The sequence below is a fragment of the Caenorhabditis elegans genome, chromosome II (genome assembly GCF_000002985.6).
Source record: "Caenorhabditis elegans chromosome II".
NCBI classification, from domain to species: Eukaryota; Metazoa; Nematoda; class Chromadorea; order Rhabditida; family Rhabditidae; genus Caenorhabditis; species Caenorhabditis elegans.
Window position 1 is genome coordinate 4,914,287 of NC_003280.10, and position 23,712 is coordinate 4,937,998.

The 23,712-nt window shown below is 37.2% G+C and overlaps 5 protein-coding genes, 1 non-coding gene and 1 pseudogene across 7 annotated transcripts; 3 read left to right on the forward strand and 4 right to left on the reverse strand.

Moving 5' to 3' along the window:
* Positions 1–207: 207 nt before the first annotated feature.
* aagr-2 (P-type domain-containing protein) lies at positions 208–10,962 on the reverse strand. The gene is made up of 10 exons (NM_062496.9): positions 10,815–10,962; positions 10,552–10,739; positions 9,985–10,225; positions 9,475–9,939; positions 7,977–8,770; positions 3,569–3,664; positions 3,402–3,515; positions 3,078–3,358; positions 681–913; positions 208–633 (listed from the first exon to the last, which is right to left on the reverse strand). The coding sequence occupies exons 1-10, from the start codon at positions 10,956–10,958 to the stop codon at positions 322–324; spliced, it is 2,868 nt and encodes a 955-aa protein (NP_494897.3). The 5' UTR covers positions 10,959–10,962; the 3' UTR covers positions 208–321.
* Positions 1,893–2,276, reverse strand: msp-31 (Major sperm protein 19/31/40/45/50/51/53/59/61/65/81/113/142; the record flags this gene model as incomplete). Its single annotated transcript, NM_062497.6, has 1 exon — positions 1,893–2,276. The coding sequence occupies one exon, from the start codon at positions 2,274–2,276 to the stop codon at positions 1,893–1,895; it is 384 nt and encodes a 127-aa protein (NP_494898.1).
* Positions 10,963–11,131: 169 nt separating the features above from the next.
* On the reverse strand, positions 11,132–11,307 carry ZK546.20. Its single transcript, NR_051019.1, has one exon. It is a non-coding gene; the product is annotated as an Unclassified non-coding RNA ZK546.20 (non-coding RNA).
* Positions 11,308–16,586: 5,279 nt separating this feature from the next.
* ZK546.7 lies at positions 16,587–17,828 on the forward strand (annotated as a pseudogene). The gene is made up of 3 exons: positions 16,587–16,864; positions 16,913–17,412; positions 17,460–17,828. Coding segments are annotated over exons 1-3 (1,147 nt in total).
* A 912-nt stretch (positions 17,829–18,740) lies between these two features.
* On the forward strand, positions 18,741–19,124 carry msp-152 (Major sperm protein 152; the record flags this gene model as incomplete). The annotated part of the gene is made up of 1 exon (NM_062500.10): positions 18,741–19,124. The coding sequence occupies one exon, from the start codon at positions 18,741–18,743 to the stop codon at positions 19,122–19,124; it is 384 nt and encodes a 127-aa protein (NP_494901.1).
* Positions 19,125–19,596: 472 nt separating this feature from the next.
* On the reverse strand, positions 19,597–20,768 carry gst-30 (glutathione transferase). The gene is made up of 2 exons (NM_062501.4): positions 20,598–20,768; positions 19,597–20,159 (listed from the first exon to the last, which is right to left on the reverse strand). Exons 1-2 carry the CDS (start codon positions 20,728–20,730, stop codon positions 19,651–19,653), a joined length of 642 nt encoding a protein of 213 aa, NP_494902.1. The 5' UTR covers positions 20,731–20,768; the 3' UTR covers positions 19,597–19,650.
* Positions 20,769–21,531: 763 nt separating this feature from the next.
* Positions 21,532–23,688, forward strand: ZK546.5 (C2H2-type domain-containing protein; the record flags this gene model as incomplete). Its single annotated transcript, NM_001377794.2, has 8 exons — positions 21,532–21,613; positions 21,665–21,741; positions 21,801–22,001; positions 22,056–22,149; positions 22,204–22,535; positions 22,585–22,877; positions 22,929–23,463; positions 23,512–23,688. 8 exons carry the CDS (start codon positions 21,532–21,534, stop codon positions 23,641–23,643), a joined length of 1,746 nt encoding a protein of 581 aa, NP_001364799.1. The 3' UTR covers positions 23,644–23,688.
* Positions 23,689–23,712: the final 24 nt, after the last annotated feature.

Genomic DNA, 23,712 nt, shown 5'->3' on the forward strand with positions numbered 1-23,712 from the left:
TGTTGAAAATGCACAAAATAATCCTATAAAATGCATGAAATTCCGATAGAAATGGAAATTGATTTAAAAGTTAATATACAGTAACTTTAAAGGCGCACTGAATGTTTCTATCGCCTGGTTTCGCAGCGAAAGTTTTAATCCGATTTCGCGTCTTTACATTTACAGTATCTTCTCATCGAGAAAAAAACATGTTTTCAAAAAAAAAATCTCAATGGGAATCTTTATTCCGGAAAATTAGTTTATTCGAATTCAATTTCAATTAAAAAGATTTTATTTTAATAACAATTGTTCGGATGAAAAAATGTGCATAAAAAATTAAAATTAAAAATACAATTCGTCGTATCGGTTTGTGTTCAACGCCTTCATCTTTCCCACTTCATCTGAACTAGCGGACGAAATATCGAACATACTATTTCCAGCATTCGACCACTGAAGTACAATAGAATCAGCAGATGACAAATTTACGAGCCCTTCTGTGGAAATGTACAATATTTTGGTAATTCCAGAATATGTTGATCTCTGAACATTGACATTCACTAATTTTCCATTGATTGTGAATGATCGGAAGTTTGGAGCACTTGGATAGTTGAAAATTTCAATGATATCCAAAGTTGGAAGCGAGATTTTGGAGCTCTGAAATTGCAAAATGTATCAATTAATCAGAAAAGTGATCCTGATACCTTTTTCGAGTGAGTTATAGTAACACTTCCACCAGTTGCAGTTGAATTATACATGAAATCAAATTGATGATAATCATAAGAATTGAAATCATTGACAATTGTCTCTCCGTCATCCCAATACAATGTTCCTTCTCCCATTCCAAGTGGACATGGTGCAATCAATAATTCGAATGGATTCGATCGAGTTGCAGTTGTTGTGATTGATGGTGTTTGACGTGGAATAACACTGTATCCTTAAATATAAACTTTAGATAGTTGACTAGAAATTTGCAAACTTCGGGGTGAACAGGAGTTTCAATCGAACCGGGAATCTCTTTAGGGCTTTCTGTATAGTTTCTGTACCAAATATACGGTAACCGGTATCGACAAGATCCAAAAATGTTTATAATTGAAGGCTGTCAATAAGTTTTTTGTGAAACTACCGTACTCTTTAAAGGCGCATGTTCTCTTTTGCAACTTTCATAAAATATCGTTTCGAGACCGGGAACCGTATTTCTGTAACTGCCAATGCTAAGATAGTTCCGGAAAAGCGTTAGAATAAATTTTAAATACTTATTTCAGTTCCCCATGTTGACATATTCCACCTATGACCCTTCTTCCCCCACTCGTTTCCAAATTAAGTCGATCTATCTTTGATCTCGTCTATATCAAGCACATTCAACATGCTAGAGTGATTTTGGTCTCATCTCATTCCACACTTTTTTGCCCTCGCGTCTACAATTGTGTCGTTTCTTTCTAATTAATTGGCTTCCATTTTGCCTCCTCTCTCATCACTACGTAGATAATGTGATGACCACAGAAATGTCTGGAATGTGGAAGTATTCATTCTATTTATTCTATTTCTTTTGCAAAAACCACAATTTCTTCAATTTAGGAACTTTTGGTCTTTTGCAGAGAATGATCAAAAGACTTCAAAGAGTTTCAAAGCTTGGTTAAAAATTGGAGCTATCAGATTTCACGAGGTGTTCTTGAAGAACTATTTTTCAAAGTTAATTCGAAGTATTAAGCTTAAAACTTCCGAAAGAAAGGTGTGCGAATTATGCGCCCGATGAAATCTGAACCAAGTGCAATGTCAACACTATTCATCGGCGAGCAACTTTCGTACCCAGAAGAGGCACATTCGGAAACATCAACTTTTTTTTAGAGTATAAGAAACAAAAACACAGAACTAGTAGAACAATCTTTATTTTATAAAAGCCCAGTTCACAGATCCTATGGGTTGTACTCGATTGGGAGGTTCTTACGACGGACCATACCGTCTCCTTGGAACCATTCACGGCGGAATTGCTTGGCAGCTCCATCCGGGGTGTTGGTCCACTCAACAGTAATACGGTCGTTGTTAGTGTCCTCCTGTCCAAAAGCGAAGGCATCGCAGGAAACTGCCAGAAGCACAGCTTCCTTTGGGTCCAGAACTCCACATGGTGGATCAACTCCAAGTCTCTTCATATTGGTGGTCTTGATACCGTATCCAATACGGCGAGCAGATGAGTTGATCACCTTGATGTGGTAGGTGTGCTTGTCATCGTATGGTGCATTGAAGACGATCTTCGTACCCGGCTGGGTCTGGATGTCTCCTGGTGGGACGGATTGGGCCATGGCGACTTCTTGATTGGGAGTTAAAACTCACAGTGAAGTTTATGACAAAACCTGCTCAATTTATAGCAAATTTCTCTCTTATCTCTGTCCTAGATCTTCACTTTAGCCACGTCATGTAAAGTTCACATAAACATTAATATTTTTTTTTAATCCGTGTAACTTCCATTGAATTTATTCTATTTCCAATTTTTATCCTCTCATGCGGAAGAACTCAAACTTCAAATCGTTGTGAGGGTCTTCGAAGATTTGGCTCTTTGGCTCAAGCTTCTCGGAAGGTGTGCTGTTATGGAGACGACTATTCACTGCTCACTCGAGCCCCGTGCAAGAACTTGGAGTCTCAAAGTCGAAGTTGCTTGCACCAAATCTTTGATGACGATGGGACTGGTTTCTCTACAATGCTCGGCTCCTAGCCTTGAGCCATAGCTTTTCCCGTGGATTTTCCGTTAAATCTATGCTGCCAACTTCAGAATTTTCAAGGGTGATCAAGGGTGGTCTGTGGGGATTTTGTTTAAGTTCACTCATAACCAACAATAGTTTAACATGACAATTTTCGGATTTGTTGAAAAATTTCTACCGAAGTTTTGGGTAACTGCCGCATTTTGATATTCAGGAATTTTCCCACTTCCAGATTTAACAATTTTTTGGTCAACGCTTTGGCAATTTGGGCTCTACTCTTTTTAAGTTTATAAGGTTTTCCTTCGCCATTTTTGAAAATTATTACTTTTAGAATATACTCAACGTTTTAGAAAAATTCAAAATTGTCTCCCAATCTTTTCAAAATTTAAAAATTAAATACCGTACCTCTTACAAAAACTGGAATTCTGGAAGTAGTTGGTGCTGGAACAGTTGCATATCCTGGCGACATAATGCTACCGTATCTGTAGTCGAATAGTGAATACCATCTATCAGTTGGCAAATATGCATTCACTGATGTTGTTCCTTGATAAATAACTGGTGCGACTAGAATTCTTGATCCCCACATGAATTCATATCCAAGATTGAAAGTCTCTGCATCGGTTGGATATTCAAAGAATACTGGACGGATTACTGTAGCTCCTGATAGAGAAGCAGTGAAGTGAAGGCTTAAATATACAGATAAAGGAAATAGTGTAGGATAAAGTATACCTGAACAAATATGGCAAGTACTGATATCTAAAAAGATTGGCTTTCTTTGTAGCAGCTGCAACTGAAGGCCAGACAGCTGGATCCTGGGCGGGTGCTCCAATTGTATTGTGATTTCTGAAAATGTGTACTTGAATGCATTGAGTGCATAATTTTTGTTTCAGAAATACCTGAAGAAAGAGTGGAAGGCTCCCATCTGCTGCCATCTCAAACAAAGCTCCTCAGTCGTCGTTCCGATGAATCCGCAGACGTCACTTCCAACATATCTGAAAATTTATTTTTGCATATTTTAAGTGTTGACAGCTTTAAATGTTTTATAATTTATCTAAAATTCAACCAAAAAATTGCTCAATATTCTCTGAAATTTTCGAAAATCACAGAATCTTGACAAAAAATGGAGTTGTAGAAAGAACTACCTAGTTTTATTTTTATTTTTCCGAACGAAATTACGATTTCAAAAATTTAGGTCAGTTATTTGTACAATACATTTATTTACTGCATTTCAAAATTTTTTCCTTGCTTCATTTTAGCAATTTACATCTCGGCTCATGTGCCACAAAAAAATTAATCACAAAATGATAAAGACAATTTTTTAAATCAATAACAACAGTTAGCTGCCATATTCGGCACTACACAACTTTCAACTACGCAGCTTATACTGGTATTACTGCAGTACTACGGTACGATCAAAGTACCAGAATTGAATTTTACGAAATGTGGTTTTCTATTAATTTTGTAGTTGCCCATTCTCAAATCCCACCTTCAGGAAAAGTTGAGATTTTCAGCGGTTAAACCGACGTCGTTGTTCATTCAAAATTATTGTAGCTCCCGGCTCTGCTCCAACCTTACATTGAAATCAATTTTAATAGAGTAAATTCTGCTAATCTAGGCTTACATGCTTCTTGCCACATTCAAACATCAAAGAACCATCTTTAGGGGTACTGTAGAAAATGTTCCATGCCCATCAACTCCTCTTCATCAACAACTACGTCACATGAATTGAGCGAGATAGAGAGGTCAGTCAGTTAATCGAGAAAGTTGTTGGAAAAAGACGCGGTGGGATAATTGCAGACGTTGTGGCATCAGGCGAAATGTGTTGTGACGTCAAAACAACGAGAACAGGACAGGGTGTGTCCCCCCCCTCCCCCCAATATTGCTAAACACCTTCGGTCGGGACGGTTCAACAACACAAAAAACCACCACCAAAGAGGCCCCTAATTCGATCTCGACATTGACAATTTTTGTTGCCCGTTTTAGAATCTAAAGACCCTACTGTAGAGGCATGGAATGTTGAATCTGAATACGTGACACAAGTCAGTCAGTCGACCGTTCTTCCATCTTCACACCCACAGCCACGTTTTCATTTACTTCTGATTTGATGTGTTAACACGATTTCACGGTGAGCATATCAAATTATAATTAGGGTGTGGTCTTGTGAGGGCTAATCAAAACATGAGGAAAGAGAGTGAGAGACTTAGAATGGTCAAAAGGAGGCGTTTAGGAATACGGTAAGGGCAACCGAGACAAGAAAAAAAAAGCGACGTTCGGGCACAGAAAAATATAAGAGGTGGAGTCCGTGGAAACTCCCTCTTTTGCAAAATACCATTTCACTATTCACACCTACATGTCTCCTGGACACACCCGTCAAAGGATCTACATTCACATTTTGAACTAGTGGTTGAACTTCTATTACTGTCGTAGTATTAATGTTTAGGATTGTTCTTATTGTTAATCACAGGACTGAAAAACAGCTCCAACAGATTGTAGAGATTGAAGAGCATTTTCCATCAAAAATTAAACAACATAAAGCTAAAAATGTTATTCTCCGTTTTCTCCTTCTACTTCTATATTATGTTAGGTATTACTTCTAGGCAGCACATCTCCAGGCGTACCTGCCTACGCCTATTCGCCAGCCTGAAATTAAGGTTCTGATTGCATTGAAAACTATCGAGTGCTTTCCAGCGGTCTATGTTTTCTGGGATTTCATATATAGGTGAACAGCTTTTCTTGTGGCGTTTAGGGGTAGGCACGAGGCAGGTGTTGTTATGCCTACACCTACAGAATCTTTTTTTTTTTTTGAAGTTATGCCTACAGAATCTTTGGCAAAATCTTCTATTTGTTGTCTAGAAGCGTGGCAGAAATTAAATAACCTTTGACAACATCAAATTGACCAAAATTACTCGTACAATATTGTGCATTGGAGTTCATGTTTGCACAGTTTTTTAGGTAGCCCAAAACGGCCTGAAGTTTCCTTGGTTCCTTTAATCATTAAAAAAACTACATCAGTTTTCAAAATTCAATTTTGCAGTAGTCACAAAGTAGCCGCAGGTACTATTCTTTGCCTACACAAATGCCGAAATTATTTCCACTAACTAGAAAGTTTTCGAAAAAAAGGAAGTTTGAACTTTGAACACCACAGTCTGTCTCATAAATTACAAGAGATAATAGACGAATGTAGTTATCAAATTACGGAACATTTAGACTGCTCAGTAGACCCCCACATCATCAGATCCCTAACATAATTGACCTATAAAACCAAAGTCCATACTGTTTATTTTCAGTCACCTCAAGTGATGCTATAACTCTAAATATAGTCTCTAAATCTGCAACTACCTTGTTTTGCAGTTTTATTTGCTGAAAAGTCAAATCACATGATTAGTGATTTTGTTTTTGCAACAAATCAAGTGATACGTATGACCCGTTTAGAGATCAAATCTGGAAATCATTATTAGGCTTTCGACCTCTATCACTGATTCACTACTCTCAACCTTTCCCAGTAGAACAATACGGTAGATACAAGACAGTAAGACGTCATTAGAATTCTCATTATGTGACTAAGCTAATAAAATTCTCCCCCGTTTTCTTGCTTCTTGAAGACGACTGCATTGCATACATTTTTCTTAGGGGCGATGTGTAATGTGTTACCTCCAAAGAAGTGCCACCAGACAAACATCTATAAATAGGTTTCGTAGTTGACAATAGTTTGTCAAAATACTAAATGACTTGAATTGATTCAGTGAATGCGAGAGACCAGATCTTTCGACCCACACCACTTTTATTTGACGAACCGAATCAATCTTATCACTTCATTGATATATTGATAAGAAGTTGATTTATCACATTAGGAAGTTGATGTTCTTTCTATAAAGCAGTGGCTACGTACTCATGGCTTACTACACGTAATGGTTCCGCATTTTTACACCTGTCTCGTCACCCTTTTTTCCGCCCTATTCTTCTCCGGTTTGAAATATTTCAAATATTTGAATGATTTTGTGTCATCTTATCTACAATGTCATTTACTTCTTAAGTGGGCTTCTCCTTCGTTTTATAAAACTTAATGGCTTGAAACCTTTTTATCATGCCATTAGATTTTCCAACCATGGAGTTTTAGGCCTATGCGCTCTCTGAGCCTGCCTGCCTATCCTCTATTATTCTCATTATTTCATTTGTTGAAAGTTTATTGCATGTAGGCAGATAGACATTAATTACCTACCGTACCCCAACTCTCCATTCACAAACTCATACTATCCTAAAAACTTTTTTTGGTGCTTTCTTTTTGTTAAATATTAAACACTTTCTAAACCACTATCTTTCCAGATAAATATGGATCGTTGCCCTCCCTCAATTCGCATCGACGGTGGAACTCTCTCTGATTGTGCTGATCTTTTCTTCTTCTGAATGGCTTCTTCTTCAACTCCTTCTACAAAACCTTCTAGCTCTCATCTCCAGCTCCTTCAGCTTTCAATGGATGCTCTCAATCACGGATGCTCTCAGTGTAATAAATGTATATAGGACACAGACACCAAATCATTTCCACAAATCTCATCTCATGATCACAAACATCATCATTTTCCCACCCAACCACTTTTTATCTTCCCCGAACTTATACCTAACTTATGATTTGTTTTTGATATATATTTACAAGTTACGTACACACACAAATGAAACATATCAATTGTTTTGTGGTTCTTTGTTTTGTTATGAAAAACTGTTCTCATTCGGTAAGTCTAGAACTTTCTAAGAGTTTGACAAATGTTGACCTTAAAGAACACTTGATAATGCATCTGATAAAACTTGTTTTAACTCGGAAACAAGTATTTAAGAATTCGAAGAATTTCACTGCAAATACATCATGTCAGAAGCATTCACACGTATTCAGAATAGTCTATCAAAAATAAGAAGTATATTTAAGGGTTTTATTTATTTTTTTTCAAGCTTTTTGTTTTTTGTGCACCAGTTGGATGCGATTTTATTTCAAATTTTTTCAAAACTTACCAAATGTGTAGAGCATATATAGTTTACTATGTTTCATTAATTTAATTTTCAGTACAAACATTTATATAAAAATTTGAGGTAAGTTTGCAAACGTGTATCTATTAACGTATTGTCTTTGGAGACCTACAATTTTGCAGAAAAAATGCTTTGAAAAATAGAATAACTACCAAGTTGTAGATCATCATTTAATCTACAACTTTAAAGTTGGAAATTTTTTTATCAATAAAAATTGCTGGCCGAGGTGTAGGTGCAAATAATGTAGGAACATTTGAGGTTTGAACGGTTTCAAAATCTTTAACTTACGGAATTCCGAACAAATTGAACTCTTGTGCACCAATCACGGATGTTCTCAAATCCTCCCATCTAGCGGTGTTATCTCCCAACCAATGTCCTGCATATCTTCCAGCAGATGGATATGTTGATCTAGAAACAACAGCTCCTCTCTTTCCAGTTGCCTTGAACAATGCTTTCTGTGTATTGATTGCTTCTGTTAATCCATATAGATTCTTTACATTGTAGAATCTTTGTTTCCCTCCGTCCTGTTGAGCAAGCATACACAAAGTGTTTGAGGACAAGAATGCTCCAGAGTTGGCATCTCCGAATCTCCAAACAGCACGAGTTTTGTAAGGTGGCATTTCCCATGGTGAAGATCCATTTGTTGGACAGAAAAGTGGAGCATCATTCGGATGATCATCACTGTCAAAGTACCATGGATGATCTTGATTTGTTCCGAAATTCGATGGTTCATTCATATCAATCCAAATTCCATCAAATGCAACTTGTGATTGATAGTTCACAAATTCATTGATCCACCAGTTCTGAGTGTTATTTGTGGAATCCAGAAAGTCAGGGAATGCCACGTGATTATCTGGCCAAACAACTCCCAACATGATCTTAGTGTCCTTAGCCATTGGATATAAATTTTGAATAGCAGTTTGAACTTGAGCTTTGGTTTCCCATTCAATGAACTTTGCATTTGCAGCGATTGCTCGTTGGAAAGATGGATAAGTGGCTTCAATGGCTGGATCGAAAATCAAAATGAGCTTCATTCCCCAATCATGCATTGTCTTCACATAGTCACTAAATCCAGCCCAGTCCTGAAATGAGTAGAATTTTTGAAAATTGATAGGCAAAAACTTGCTATCTCAGAATGCACAATTAAAATTCCACATTCTGTCAAATATTACGATTCAGAATATAACTACAAAGGGAATTTTTTATTGGGTGATTTATTTAGTTTTCATAGCTTTAAAAATTAATATCTGGCTTAAAACCAAATTTTTTGAAAATGTTTATTCGGGGACTTGTTTCAAATTTTAAGCGCTTTCAGAATTTAATTACAATATTTTTCTAGGTGCCAGAAGCTTTCAGTTCAATCAAAAAACTGACCTTCAGCCATATAAATGACCGCGATTTTTATTGGGTGATCTAAAAAAAAAAGATTTAAATCACCCAATAAAAAATGAGGTCATTTATATGCCTGAAGGTCAGTTTTTTGATTGAACTGGAAGCAACTGGCACCTAGAAAAATTTTGTAATCAAATTCGGAAAGCGCTTAAAATTTGAAACAAGTCCCCGAAGAAACATTTTCAAAAAAGTTCATTTTAAGTCAGATATTAATTTTTAAAGTTATGAAAACTTAGTAAATCTCCCATTAAAAAATACGGTCATTTATATGCCTGAAGGTCAGTTTTTTTTGATTGAACAGGAAGCTTCTGGCACCTAAAAAAACTTTGTAATTAAATTCTGAAAGCGCTTAAATGGAAATTATTTTTTTGATTTTATTAGTTTTTTAACTTACGTCTCCAGTAGTGAAATCCTTGTATCTCTGCATATAATCAATATCAGCAACTCCAATATCAATTGGAATTCCAGCATCACGGACAGCTTGAATTCTAGTTTTCATCTCAGCCAATCCTTTGTATCCATATCTGGATAACTGATACCCCAGTGCCCAGTATGCTGGAAGGAATGGTTTTCCGATAAACTTCAAGTATTGTTGAGTAACCATTTCAGGTGTTGGACCAGGGAAGAAGTACATATCGAGATTTCCTCCGATGGTACGGTAGATCAATGATGGTCCTGGAGCAGTTGTCACTTCTTGAGCATTTGAGTTAATGATCAGAACTCCATGAGCTTTGCCATCTGGTTCAAGGATCATATAATATGGATGAACTCCATAGAGGTTCACTGTGTCAAGACTTCCAGAATTTGGTGGTTGATCACGGGCAAACATAGCCCAGGTCAGGTATTTAGTGAAATCATGCTAAAATACTAATCAATTTCAGAATAAAAGTTTTTGAAAACTTACTCTCAAACTCTGATGAGTATTTTCTCCCCATCCATACATATTTTCACTTGGCAGATACGTGGCAATTTGAATGAATTGATCCGAGAAAATGAGCCCGCCAATTGAGGTATCGAAAAGTTTTCTGTTTGTGCTCTGTCGAACAACTGAGAATGAGAAAACGCCGTTTGAAAATGAGGTGGAAAGAGATAAGGATTCTGTAGATGATTGAGTTTCTCTTGGAAAGTCAACTGGCGGTTCATATCTGAAATTTTAATAATTAAATACTTTCCGTATTTTCCCTAAAAGACTTGCACCTGCATTTCTCAAGTTTGACGAATTATATGTTTTCATAAATTTTATTGAGGAAAGGTTCGCTGTAAAAAATTATTCGTCAAAATTTAGAGAAATATGTTGCACATATTTTTTTAGTTGACAATTTTTGATAAAACCAAAAATTTTTTTGAAAAGTTTTGAGAAGTCTCCTTACGAAATTCATTCATTTGAGTACATTTTGAGTATATTCATTCAGAATTCCCTGAACCTTTAGTTATCCTATAGTGTTCTTAACTTTGTTCTCAAAGTACCAACCTGCCATCAATTCCAATTTTCACGTTAAGTACGCTTCCAATAGACTTAGTCGTCAACTTGATTTCAGTTGAATCTGCGCCCCATGGGTTTGATGGGCCACCATTTTTTCTCAAGTTATAAGTAGATCCTTGTTGAGAATCCAGGTTATAGCCGACACCGTCTTTGAAGTAACACCATGGAGCATTTTTCTAGAAATAGATGGTACGATTACAAATATTAATATACGTTTCAAGTGAAGTTAAAAACAAAAAGGAACAACTTACACCAGTATCATCTTCTTTCCAAATACATCCTCTTGCTTCACACGCTCCTTGATTTCCATTTGGTTCGGGAAGACAGTCAAATCGAGGTGCCGCATTGGCGAAAGCTAATAGAACAAATAGCAGTAATAAGGTCACTTTACCCATAGTTCTGAAAATTCTTCAAAATAGAGTTTTGAGAACTAAATACGATGGTAAAAATATCTTCAAGTAGAAGAAGTACTCTATCATTTTGGCAGTTCATATATATATACTTTTTAGAAAAAGTTTTATAATAATTTTTCAAATTTTAGAAAAGGAATTCAATTTGAAAGAAAAAATGAAACAGGTCGACAGACACAAAAAATGATAATTGAATGTCAACGAGAACGAAATGTTTCTCCAGGTCTTACAGAGGCACACCCCGTCCAAGTGATTATGGAAAACGTGGCATAGGTCACTGATAAGAATAACGGAATGTTGACTAGAAAATACATGCACATGTGCACAATGTGCATGAGGTGAGGCAAACAAGGAATTCCGATAAGTTCACGTGATTCTCCAAGAGAAGCCGGGTGATGACGTCAATTGAGGCACTTTTTGCACTTTGATTAAAAGCTTGAAATTATGGAATTTTCTATGTTGTTCAAGAATTTTGACAGATGCTAACTTTTAAAAATATATTTGAAAAGTTTAAAACATTTCAAAAAAGGCGTGCAGAAACAGAATTATCGAATGAAAAGTGCGCATATATTTAAAATCTGGAAATACATTTGAAGCTTTAAATAGTTTTTATTCTTAATGCGGAAACTACCTATTTCTAATCAAAAATATAAAACTCTAGCATTGAAAAAATAAATCAATAAACAAAAGGATCAACATCATCATGTGTTCAATGTTGTGGCTATTTGACAGCTGACAAAGAGATCAATGAAGTTTGATGAAAACTTTAAATTATCAACTGATAAAAAACACTTTAGAAGATGGGAAAATGTGCAAGAAATGTTCTTTGATACCGGAATGAACAAAGTATTCGAGGAGCATTTTTTAAAAAGAAACATGTTCAGTTTATTTTTTCTGTCATTTTTCAGTAAATTTCTAAAATGAAAAATGAAATTTTTACGTACTCTGGTAAATCGATTCTGATCAACGTCGAAGTCAGTCCAATCAACGTATGTTGAAGCTAGGGGTACATGCGACAATTATACTAGCTTCGGCGTCGATCATAATCGATTTACCAAAGGTATACTTATAGGTTCAGGAGTTTTATGATTTTTCGAACAATCCGCAAATAGTTGCACGTATGCGGTTCCATCCTATAAATAAAGTATTCAATTGATCAATTGCGATTTGGGTACTGTAGAAACAACACGACTCTGTCCTCAGGCTACAACCGCTGTGCCCAGTATTTCAACAGATCGATCTGCCTGTTTGTCTTCCACATTATTGGAATTTTATAGGTTCAACACTCGAAGCGAAGCTGATGGAAGTAAAGCCAAAAAAGCTCCGGTCGATTATCATCATAGAAAAATTTTCTGTAGAGAAAAGTTGAAACCAAAAGCTGAGACTAATTCAGAAAAGCCTCTCTCTTGTCCGCTCATCAAACCAGCTGGTTTAAAATAACAGCATTTTCCAGCATCAACGCAGGAGAAATGTCTAGTGATACTGGCAAGGAGCCTTCAATTAATTTCTGCATTCTTTTCTAATTTCGAAAACTACATTTTTCAGGCATACAGTAGTCATATATAACTATTTTCAAATCATTCTATACAGTCATCTTGACACGATATATCAGGTTGTCCCATAAGTTTTTGTACTTTTTTTCAAATATTTTTCCAAAACTTCTAGAGTTTTAAAATTTTTTCATCGTAGGTCGTGTCAAGGTCGGGTCGTCCCCTTTCAGAAAAGATTCATTTCATCCATTTCTACTTTGCCACGATGACAATCATCAAACTTGAACGTCGAGACGTTAGATTGCTTCTTCTTTATGAATTTCGTCTTGGTCATTCAGCAATGGAAGCGGAACGAAACATATGCGGTGCGATGGGTGAGGGAGCACTCTCTTATAATACAGCAAAGAGTTGGTTTCAAAAGTTCAAGAACGGCGACTTCAGTCTCGAAGAAATAGAACGTTCTGGGCGACCGGTAGAGTTAAATGAAGAAGACCTAGTGAAGCTGGTGGAGGAAGAGCCTCGTCTTAGTCTTCGTGAAATGGAAGAGAAGCTTGAGTGTTGTCATAGCACAATTGCACGTCACTTGGGTCGCCTTGGTTTTACTTCAAAACTTGGAATTTGGGTGCCTCATGAACTTTCGGCATCACAGAAGCTCACTCGGGTCAACGTTTGTACTCAACTTCTAACTTTTCGTCGAAAGTTCGATTGGCTGAACAATCTGGTTACTGGAGATGAGAAGTGGGTGCTCTATGTTAACCATTCCAGAAAACGTCAATGGCTTCCGATCGGTGAGAAAGGAATACCGACGCCAAAGCCTGATCTTCACCCAAAAAAGATTATGATCTGTGTCTGGTGGGGTGTTCAAGGACCCGTGCACTGGGAATTGTTGCCAACTAATAAAACTATCACTGCTGATTACTATTGTGCCCAATTGGACCGAGTTGCAGAAAAGACCAACGGAAAATATGAAAAACTATATTTTCTTCACGATAATGCTAGGCCTCATGTCGCCAAGAAGACTTTCCAAAAGCTGCAAGATCTTGGTTGGACTGTTTTACCGCATCCACCATATTCTCCAGATCTTGCACCAACCGACTACCATTTGTTCTTGTCTCTCAGTGACTACATGCGCGACAAGCAATTCGACGACGAAGAGCATCTCAAAACTGAACTCTCCACTTTCTTCTCATCGCGTTCGCCGGATTTCTTCTCCCGTGGCATCATGATGTTACCTAGTAAATGGCAACAAGTGGTGGACACTAATGGTGAATACTTGTGTGAATAGTACTACTTGTCGCTTGAGAGAAATAAATTTTTTTCAAAAAAAAAATAGTACAAAAACTTATGGGACAACCTGATACATAACACAGAAGAACTTTTAAAATATAAAAATGTTTATTTATGAAATTTGTGACAAGAGCCAATTTACCATATTACTCTGACTAGCGAGCCCTGCGGGCCCGCCAGTTGTAGGGGGTGTAAGGCGAGTCCCCTTGCCGGGCGTAGGTTCTCGGCTTCGCCTCGAACCTGTTAGTGGGTTCGTGAAAATTTCAGTAGGTCAATGGGAGTCTTCTTGATTTTTGAGTTCGGTTTGACCAAAAACAGAAGCACCCGTTGAATCAGTTAAAGCTGAGTTTTGATTGATTGAAGTTTGAAGAGGCGAAGGGGGAGACGTACCCATATTTTGTATAGAATCGAGTATTTCTATTCGAATCCCGATTACTCACAAAAAACAAAAAAGTTTGTCAGTTGGCAGAATTGAACCAACTACCAAAATTTCTAAGACATACGCAATAACCACTCGGCCATGCGGGATATTCCTCAAACAGGGATGTAGGGAAGAAAAATTTCTGGACAGGAGTCGTCTTTCGATTCCGCTTTCTCCAATAATGTCAATTTGAGAAAAGATGTTTGAAAACCGTTTATCACTGATAAGTCAGCGGGAAAACGAATTTTTGAAAATTTTATTACAGGATGTACTCATTATTGAATTCCCGAAAAGGAGACGTACAGTTGAGGGCTATATCTTGTAAACTGTTTGATTTGTAGAAAATAAACAAGTTTTGGCCTGAAAATTAAAAAAATAATATCTCTTGGCAGAGCATTGCTAACGCGACGAAACTTCATCTTCCATTAGATAAAATCAAAAACTATGAATCAAAAATACATTCCGCAAAACTTTAGTGGAAAAAATGTTCAGGGGACCCAGGAAACCACTCCCCCCAGTACTAAATTTTTGAATTATTTTTTTCTTGAAAAATTTTCCCACTGAACTTTTTACAAATTTTATATGTCTCGATGCGTCTCGATGAGACCTACACATCAGTTTTTAGAAAACTTTGAAAACTTGAAAACTGACCGAGTTATGATGGAAAAAGTAGATTCGCGAAAACGGGAAAGTGTGCAAAATTTGGCACTTATTCGTCTTGCTCGGCCGACTCATAGAACTTTTCTCAATTCTGAGTTGAAAATCGTGTTCAGCGTACTTTTTTACGTGGGGTAAACAAAAAAATATCAAAAAAGAAGAAGTAGAACTTGAGATAAAGACGAAAAACTACTTTTTCGGAAAAAAAATTTTTTTTTGGCAAAATGGCATTTTTTGGCCTTTTGTTTTATCACAACTTTTTTCCTTTTGCACTTATCAACTCAAACTTTTTTTCAAAAAATCAGTCTCTCTGAGTCTTGCACATGAGTTTGAAACAAAACCGAGCAAAACCCGAATTTTAATTCAATTAAAACATGGTTTTTTGGGGGTAAAAAGAGCAACAAAAATATTTTTCAAACTGGGGAAAGCCGCCCTGAGCTCAGTTTTGCTCCGAACTTAGTGCCGTTTTCTGCTCCACCGTGGGGCAAAATATTTCTAGTAGGATTTCAAATATTAGAGCATGAAGTCACACGGCTCTGGAGTTATTAATGAAAACGAAGTGTGACATTTTTTCGCAAGCCAAAAAAAACGCGAAAAAACGCGAAAAAGGGGCAGAGTCTGTACACTCGGCATTTATTAGAGGCTGCTTGGCAGAAACAAAAAAAAAACAAATCTGCAAATATCAGCAAGACCCTAAAAAAAATGAGGCCTTTTTCAAAGCGACAAGAGCCAGTGAGCCGACGAGAAGTGGCTTTTCGGCCACCACCTCTGAGATACAGAGTCACAGTGAAGTGGCCGTTCAGCCACCACCTCTAAGCCACTGAGCTCACTCTGAGCCCTTCCCTAAACACCGAAAGACCGAAGGGCCAAGGCCAGCCATTGAACCACTTAGATACCATCGAGCCAATGTCGACATCCGAACCCCATTGAACCATCGCCACTGTGCCACTGCCATTGTCCTCATGCTGGATGTTTGAAGTTTTCAAAAACTTCGAACTGATGTTAGTACAGTATTTTGCCCCTTTATATAGCATTAGTGTTAGAAAAAAGGTTATATGGTGTCACGGTAATATTGAATGTTTTCCGGAGGTTTTTTTATTCATTTTAAATTAAGTGTTTTTATTTATTTTTTTAATATTGCCCCATGATTTTAATCGCATTTTAGACACTTTTTATTTTGGAAACCAGGAACAATTTTTTCTTCACAATTCATACTTTTTTGAAGAATGTTTCAGAATAAAATTTCTTGAAAAAACCTTTTGAAAAAGCCGCCGGAAAAATCGAGAGTAGCATTCAAATTTTCTTCCAAAATGCCAAAATAAGAATCCTAAAAACCCGTGGAATTTTTAGCCAAAGCTTAGTAAAGAACTACAAAATTAGAAGAAAAAATGACAATTTCAAATTTTAATTTGATAAAATTTATGAAATTATCGATACATTTTATTAAATTTAGATTACCACATAATTTTTGTATGTACGTTCCGGAGGTGCACATAAGACGTTTTCCAATCTTTGTGAGCTTCAATGTTTACTTCATTAATTTTTTTTGTTCAAAAAACATGTGAATCTGCGTTAAATATTAAAAAAAACAAATGTTTATTTTGGAATATCTATGGAGTTACATTAAAAATTTACGTGGTCACTCTCCCTAATAAAAAAAAGGCTGTGTTGGATTATTTGCCTATAAAAGGCATCGAAATTGTCATAACTTCTCATATTGGAATCTTCGATCGCCTTCAATCATCGTAATCAACATCGATGACGCCGAAGCCGAATCCGCCACCAAAAGAAGACACATGGAGCGTTCCAGCCTATTGGATCCCCATTTCCGCCGAGCCCCGTCAAGTGTATGGGAGAGCAGAACATGTATGTGGCTCTCTGGTACAAACATGGCAAGCCAATTCATGGGCGTTCCTGGAATAACGGAGGAGTCGTTGAATGCTCCTTCCCATACAAGGAGGCAGAGTTGACGACCAAGCAACAGCTCGAAGGACAAATCCAGGTTCTGCAGTATGTTGGAGATCACAACAACCAAGGTAAGCTTAAAAGTTTTAGAAGATTCTGAGAATAACGATAATATTTAGGATTCTGGTATGAATGGATCAAATACAAGGATCGCATTGAGAAGATCGATGACAAGCATCAACTTGTTCGTTGTGGGGATTCTTTCCCAATCTTCTGGAAGAGAAAGGAAGGAAATCTCCTTGGATACGTCGACAACAAGACAGAGGAAGGATGGTTCTCGTTCAACGGAAAAGTGATCAAACAAGTCGGACCACAGTTGAATGACATGTACATCATCACTCGTAACTGCGTCGGAGGACCACCATACTGCGAGTGTGAGAACTGTCCGAAGCTTCCGCCACCACCACCAATCCCACCACCGGGCCCACCACCACCACGTGTCATGCACGACGAATGGATCGACATCCGCGAGGGAGATCCATGGCCAACTCGCAAGCTTGTTAAAGCTTTGGACAAATCCTTGGACACCCTTCCAGGAGTCAGTGCAGATCAGTATGTTGCCTTGTGGTACATGCAGGGTGAACCTGTCATGGGTCGTGTTTGGAATGAGGGAGGAAAGGTTAGTTGATCTTATGAAAATCTGAAATTTAAATCTGGAATTTTCAGGTTGCCGCCAACTTCTCTTGGTTCAACAATGAATATTGCAAGAACGTTGGCTCCATTCAGTTGCTCGTCCGTCTCGGACCACACGTCGTTGGATACGAATATGGTTGGATTCCATTCCCAGAAGCTGCAAACTTCGACGCTGGAAAGATCTGGAAGCCAGTGCACGTCAACAACCACAAGGGAGATATTTCTGTTGGAGTGGTTAACCTTCCAGGCGGAAAGCAGATCCTTGCCAAGGTCGATGTTCGCAACGAGTCGTACGGATACGGTTATCAAGGAAAGGAGCACTCGGCTCGTGGACCTGCTTGTGCTTCGAGTGTCACTGTTCTTTGCCGCAAGGCTCTCCCAGGATACCAACTCGACGGATAGAAAGAGAACTTTTTGTGAAATTCCACATGATTTGAATAAATTGATTGCCGAAAAACAGTTGTTTGAATTCAGATAAGATACAAATTATAAAAGAACGATCACTGAGCAGGCAAACGTTTGCCCAAGCATCAGAATGTAACTTCGTCCTCATCTGCAAAACATGATTTCCGGTCTTTTTAGCAATAACCACAATATCCACTGTACAGTGATTAAAAAGAAAGTATTTCTGCTCATTGTTAGAATACTGTTGAAACCTACATCATTTGAAAAAGAACCTTTTTTATGTCCCTACAAAATTTTTCGCATGAGAGGCGCACTTTGGACAAGAAAAAAGTCGATCTAAATTTTTTCAGTGTATTTTTTCACTACTCGTTAAATTGAACTTTCCGGCAAATCGGCAAATTGCAGTACATTTTCGGAAAATTGTGGTTTTGCTCTTTTTTTCAGAATTCCAATTTTAATCGGCAAATCTTTCCCCCTGAAATTTGTTCAACTTCTAAAATATATTTTCAGGAAGAAATCGATTTCGATTCTGACGATGACGGTGTGGAGCATGAGGATGACGTCTTTAAGCCGAAGCGTCGTGCTGAAAAAGTTTCCAAGAAGACTTTCATGGTAGGCAGGCAAGGTTTCAACTCTGATGCCTGGCAGCGCACGGGTACGCCTAGCGGACAATCCTGGAGAAAAATTGATTTGAATAAGATTTCTGAAATCATAAATGCAGAAAATTGAAGTCGTCAGAATTTTCACGGATTTCAAAAATCATTTTATTTATTTATTAACTTTTGGAACTTTATTTGACGTGGCTATTGTAAAGATCTAGGACAAAGATAAGAGAGAAATTTGCTATAAATTGAGCAGGTTTTGTCATAAACTTCACTGTGAGTTTTAACTCCCAATCAAGAAGTCGCCATGACCCAATCCGTCCCACCAGGAGACATCCAGACCCAGCCGGGTACGAAGATCGTCTTCAATGCACCATACGATGACAAGCACACCTACCACATCAAGGTGATCAACTCATCTGCTCGCCGTATTGGATACGGTATCAAGACCACCAATATGAAGAGACTTGGAGTTGATCCACCATGTGGAGTTCTGGACCCAAAGGAAGCTGTGCTTCTGGCAGTTTCCTGCGATGCCTTCGCCTTTGGACAGGAGGACACTAACAACGATCGTATCACTGTTGAGTGGACCAACACTCCGGATGGTGCTGCTAAGCAATTCCGTCGGGAATGGTTCCAAGGAGACGGTATGGTCCGTCGTAAGAACCTCCCAATTGAGTACAACCCATAGGATCTGTGAACTTCCAAAATTTCAATAAATTTTCATTGATAGTTCGTTTTTTGTTTTTTTACTTGAACAGATTTTCAGAGATTTTCAAACGAGATAATATTGTCATGCTCGAAAAAAGAGCTTCCTTTCCACTAGTTTGAGCATTTTCCTCTGGATTAGCTGGCTCGACACTGCAATGTTTCTTCGATCAGTTCTTTTAAAAAAACCGAACTTTAACATTTCTGCAGGTTCTGCCGAAATGATTCCAAAAGAAGCCTGGAATTTTTGGTTTCTGTTTGCATTGCAAAGTGGTTTAAATTTCTGCAGTATCTGCATACTAAAATATTGCCAAAATTCCCAATAACTCTATTAAGTGTCTCTGTAATAATATTCTTTTTTTAGATTGTTGCCGTTTTAAGGAAATAAACTAAATTGCAATTAATTTTCTTGATTCAATTACTTCCCGCACTTCGATGTAGTGTTTTGATGTATTGAATCATGAAATTACTTTATTTTCAACAAAAAAGTTGGTAAAGTGTTCCTAGAATTAAAATGGTGTAACTGGACGAGTCTCAACCCATTTTTTGATATTTGGAATAGAATGAATCTTCTTTTGATGAGCCTTGAGTTCTGGGAATTCGTCTAGAAGTGATTGACTGGCAGCAAACACAGATCCACTGTCACTGAGAAGATCTGATGTATGTTGAGCAATCAACAGATCAACCCAGGTGACAGAGTCACCGATCAAGAATCCAGATCCACTGGCTTTAAGGAAATTGGTGAAGAATTGGTAGTTTTTCTTGAAATTTGGAAGGAATGTGTCCTTGTAAAGAGCATCGGCATCTCCTTGTGCAAATCCCATTTTCACGAGATTATAAGATCGGATGTCATTGAGATAATCTTTGAATTGATCTGCAATTGCATTCACTTGAGCTTCTTCCCATGGACATCTTCCATTTATTCCAAATTGGCGAGCAAGAAAACGAGAAATTGCATGGGATTGTCCAAGTGGTTTCCCATCCTGATAAAGGACAGGAAGAGTTCCGAACGGCATAGCTGGAAATATAGAAAATTCAATACAACATTTTTAGACATAAAAAAATTAAATTAGAAAAACCTGTACACAAATATCCCGCCAGCCTCGCAATTAAAAGTGATCGTATTTGTTATTCTATTACATGGAAGATACTTTAACATATATCTCGATTTTGGAACTATACATATTTCATTTCAAAGAGCACCTTCTAAATAGGTCCCTACAAAAAAGTTAGATTTATACGGGAACTTTGAACCAAAAAAGGTAGTTCTGAGATTGCTTTCAGGTCAGTTTTTGTGAACAAAAATCAATGATTTATAATAAGACCCAGAATATTGGTGTCAGGTCTAATCAAGATTTTATCAAGTGGATCTCGCCACGCCCACAGCGGTTAGAGCGGCACAACATTTTAATCACGAATAAATAGTATTTTGAAAAAAAAAGTTTCAAAAACTCACTCGACTTGAGAGCTGGCCAATCAGCCTGTGGAATCCGGTGATCCTCAAACTTTTGCCCGGCATATGCCAGAATCTGTCGTGGAATTTCTCCAGCAAATCGAATTGGAAAATATGAAAGTTTATAGTGGACCATAGTGTGTTTGGAGTCGAATGATGAAAGACCAATTCAAACATTCTCTTTTATACTGTCTCCTTCATTCAATTTGTTTGTCATTCTCATCGTGTTTTTTTTTCGAAGTAAGGCGGCATTAAAAATGTACGAGAAAGGTTGCCAAAATGATGACAATTGCTTGGAATTGGGAGAAAATCGAGGAAACTAGAGACGCGTCTTGCCACATTTATCATCCTTGCTAATATTAAGGTGTGATTCTGTTGGTCTTACGTGATTTGAGAATGCTCTTTTTTATAGTCAGCATATTTGAGACACTAGTGTAATAATGAAGAATTGAGAACAGTTCATATCTAACAAAATGACTATTACAATGTAAACTTTAATTAATAAAAAAAATTAATTTAAATTTCCGTTCTTCACTAATTACCTGGCAATTTACGAAAAAATACGGTACCCGGTCTCGAAACGACCAACTAGATTTAAAGGAGTACTGTAGATCTCGCAATTGTCTTGGATTTGTTGTTATTTTCATAATTTACATCAAAATTGGAATTCAGAGCTGAAGACATGAAGAGTACGTACAGTTTTGCTTACCGAACAAAAAATATACGATTATTTTTAATACTTTTTGGTCCAATTTACTCGTCTAGTGGCCCTTCCCACAAAGTCGACTCCAACGCTGCGTCTCCGTTCTCTCGCTTGCATCCAATGGAGCGCACTTACATTAAATTTTATTTATTGAATTTTTATCGGTTTTGCCATGTATTTTTTAGTTTTAATTCCTCTAACTTTCTACAATTTAGTAAACTTTTTTGTTTTTAGATGGCTGCAATTATAGGTGGAGGACCACGAAAACCGCCAAGAATCATACGAAAAAATGTAGCGCTTAAACATACGCGGAAAGGTATAAAAATATTGTTTTTAGTCGCAGAAGTCATAATTCAAATCATTATAGATGTTCGAGACGACGAAGGTGAAAAAGTTAAACGAGAAGGATATGAAGTACAATCAGGAGTATTGACTGTAAATGAGGTAGATTTGTTATTTAATTTAAGTATTAAATTATTGTAGGAAAAATTATTAATATTCAGAATCACCCATCCAACTTCAAACCGAAGAAATTGCCAGGAATCGCTAACGATGTCGAATCTTATCCATGCCGATTTTGTGAGGAGAAAATTTTTTTGACTGCATCAGGACTTGAAAAGCATGGAAGAGAGTGTCACCTGCAGAATTTAGACGATATCATGCTAGATATTAATACAATTTGTGGAGAATGGAAGAAAAGAGAGGTATTTTAAATTTAGAAAATTGTAACTTTTTTTAAAACAAAATAAAGATTTCAGTTCGAACGGCTCCGATCTCGCGATCGACTAACAATGGATAAAATGAGACACGAAGCAAGAGCACATCAACTTGTAAAAGCTGTTCTTGCTGGAAGTAAGTAAAATTAGAAAAAAATAAATAAATATATAATAAAATGTACATTTTAAGATCAGCCGACTGTAGGAGGAGAACAATATGAAGCTTGTACAATCTGTAATATGCTCGTCAACATAGCACATCCAACAGCCATGGAATCTCATCAAAGAGCACACAAAAAGAATGACGAGCTTCGATTACAGCTTATTGATCGATTAGGAGCTCACGAGGTTCAGAATCTGACGTGTGAATTATGCTCATTAGTATTTCCTGATGATGGGAAGCTAAGAGCCCACGTTACATCGCATCACACCCGACGAAAAAAATATATTTGCAAGTTCTGCGGTCATATCTCTCACAGTATGTCAGAGTTGAATCTCCATAAAAACGATGTTCATAATTATGTAAGTTAGATTTAAATTCAACATTTTCGATTAATTTTTTCATTTTCAGACAGCATGGGCAAATGTACCAGAATACCTGAAATCACGTCGAACATTTTACCAATATGATGAAGAACAAAAACGATTGCGGCGACGAACAAATTTTGAAATGGCTGATGAAATGTCAATTCGACTGCCAATTCTTGGAGAGATTTCTGATGGAGACACTGCCGGACGAGTTACATGTCCAGAATGCGGACTAAAGTTGAATCGACCTCGTCTTTTGTTCAAGCACATGGAACGAGTTCATATGAAATCTTCGTTTTCTTGTATGGTTGAGACAGGAGGTCTCCCTACCTTTGAGTAATTATTTGTTTTAAACAAGAAAAATATCTAGAAAAAATATTTTTGCAGATTAGAAGTATCAAATGGTGAGATCTTTTGGACGTGCTGTGATTCTAAATTCGACAATCGTCCGGAGTTCATCGAACATCGACGTCTTCATATTCCAACTCAACATGAAGAAGTCGTTGTTGAAAGCTCCGAAGATCCGAATGATATTCCATCTACATCCCAAGCAATGATTCCAGATGAGGATGCAAATGAAGCAGCAGAACAACACAACTTCCCACAAATGATTCATGATGAGCATGGAAATATTCAAGTTCTCTTACCAGAAGGATATGATCTCAGAGAAACTTATTATATTTACGATGAGAATGGAACGAAAATTCAATTGGTCCCATTACAACAACCAGATGGAACTATCGATCATCATCACCTCGTTCCTCAATTTGAAATAAATCATGAAGGCGAGGAGCAGATAATTGAAGAGGGCGATGAGATGATGGCATTGGAAAATGCTGAAATTGAAGGAGAAGTTGCTGAAAATGAATATGATCAGTTTCAAATGGATCTAGGAAATGACTGGGATAATATGGGTAATGTGGTGAGTGGAATTTTGAAAATTGTTTTTTATAAAATTCGTAAATTTCAGCAAATGATCTTAGTGAACGAAGATGATACTCTAGAAGAAGAACATGTCGAAGATGTGGATCATCAAATAATCGAAAATGTCGAAGGCGATGAAGGGGTGATTGAAATCAACGGGCAACCACTTTTTGATTAGTCTTAAATATAAATAATTTTTTTTTCGAATAAAAATAAATTAAATTCAGTTTTTCACGTACATCCAACA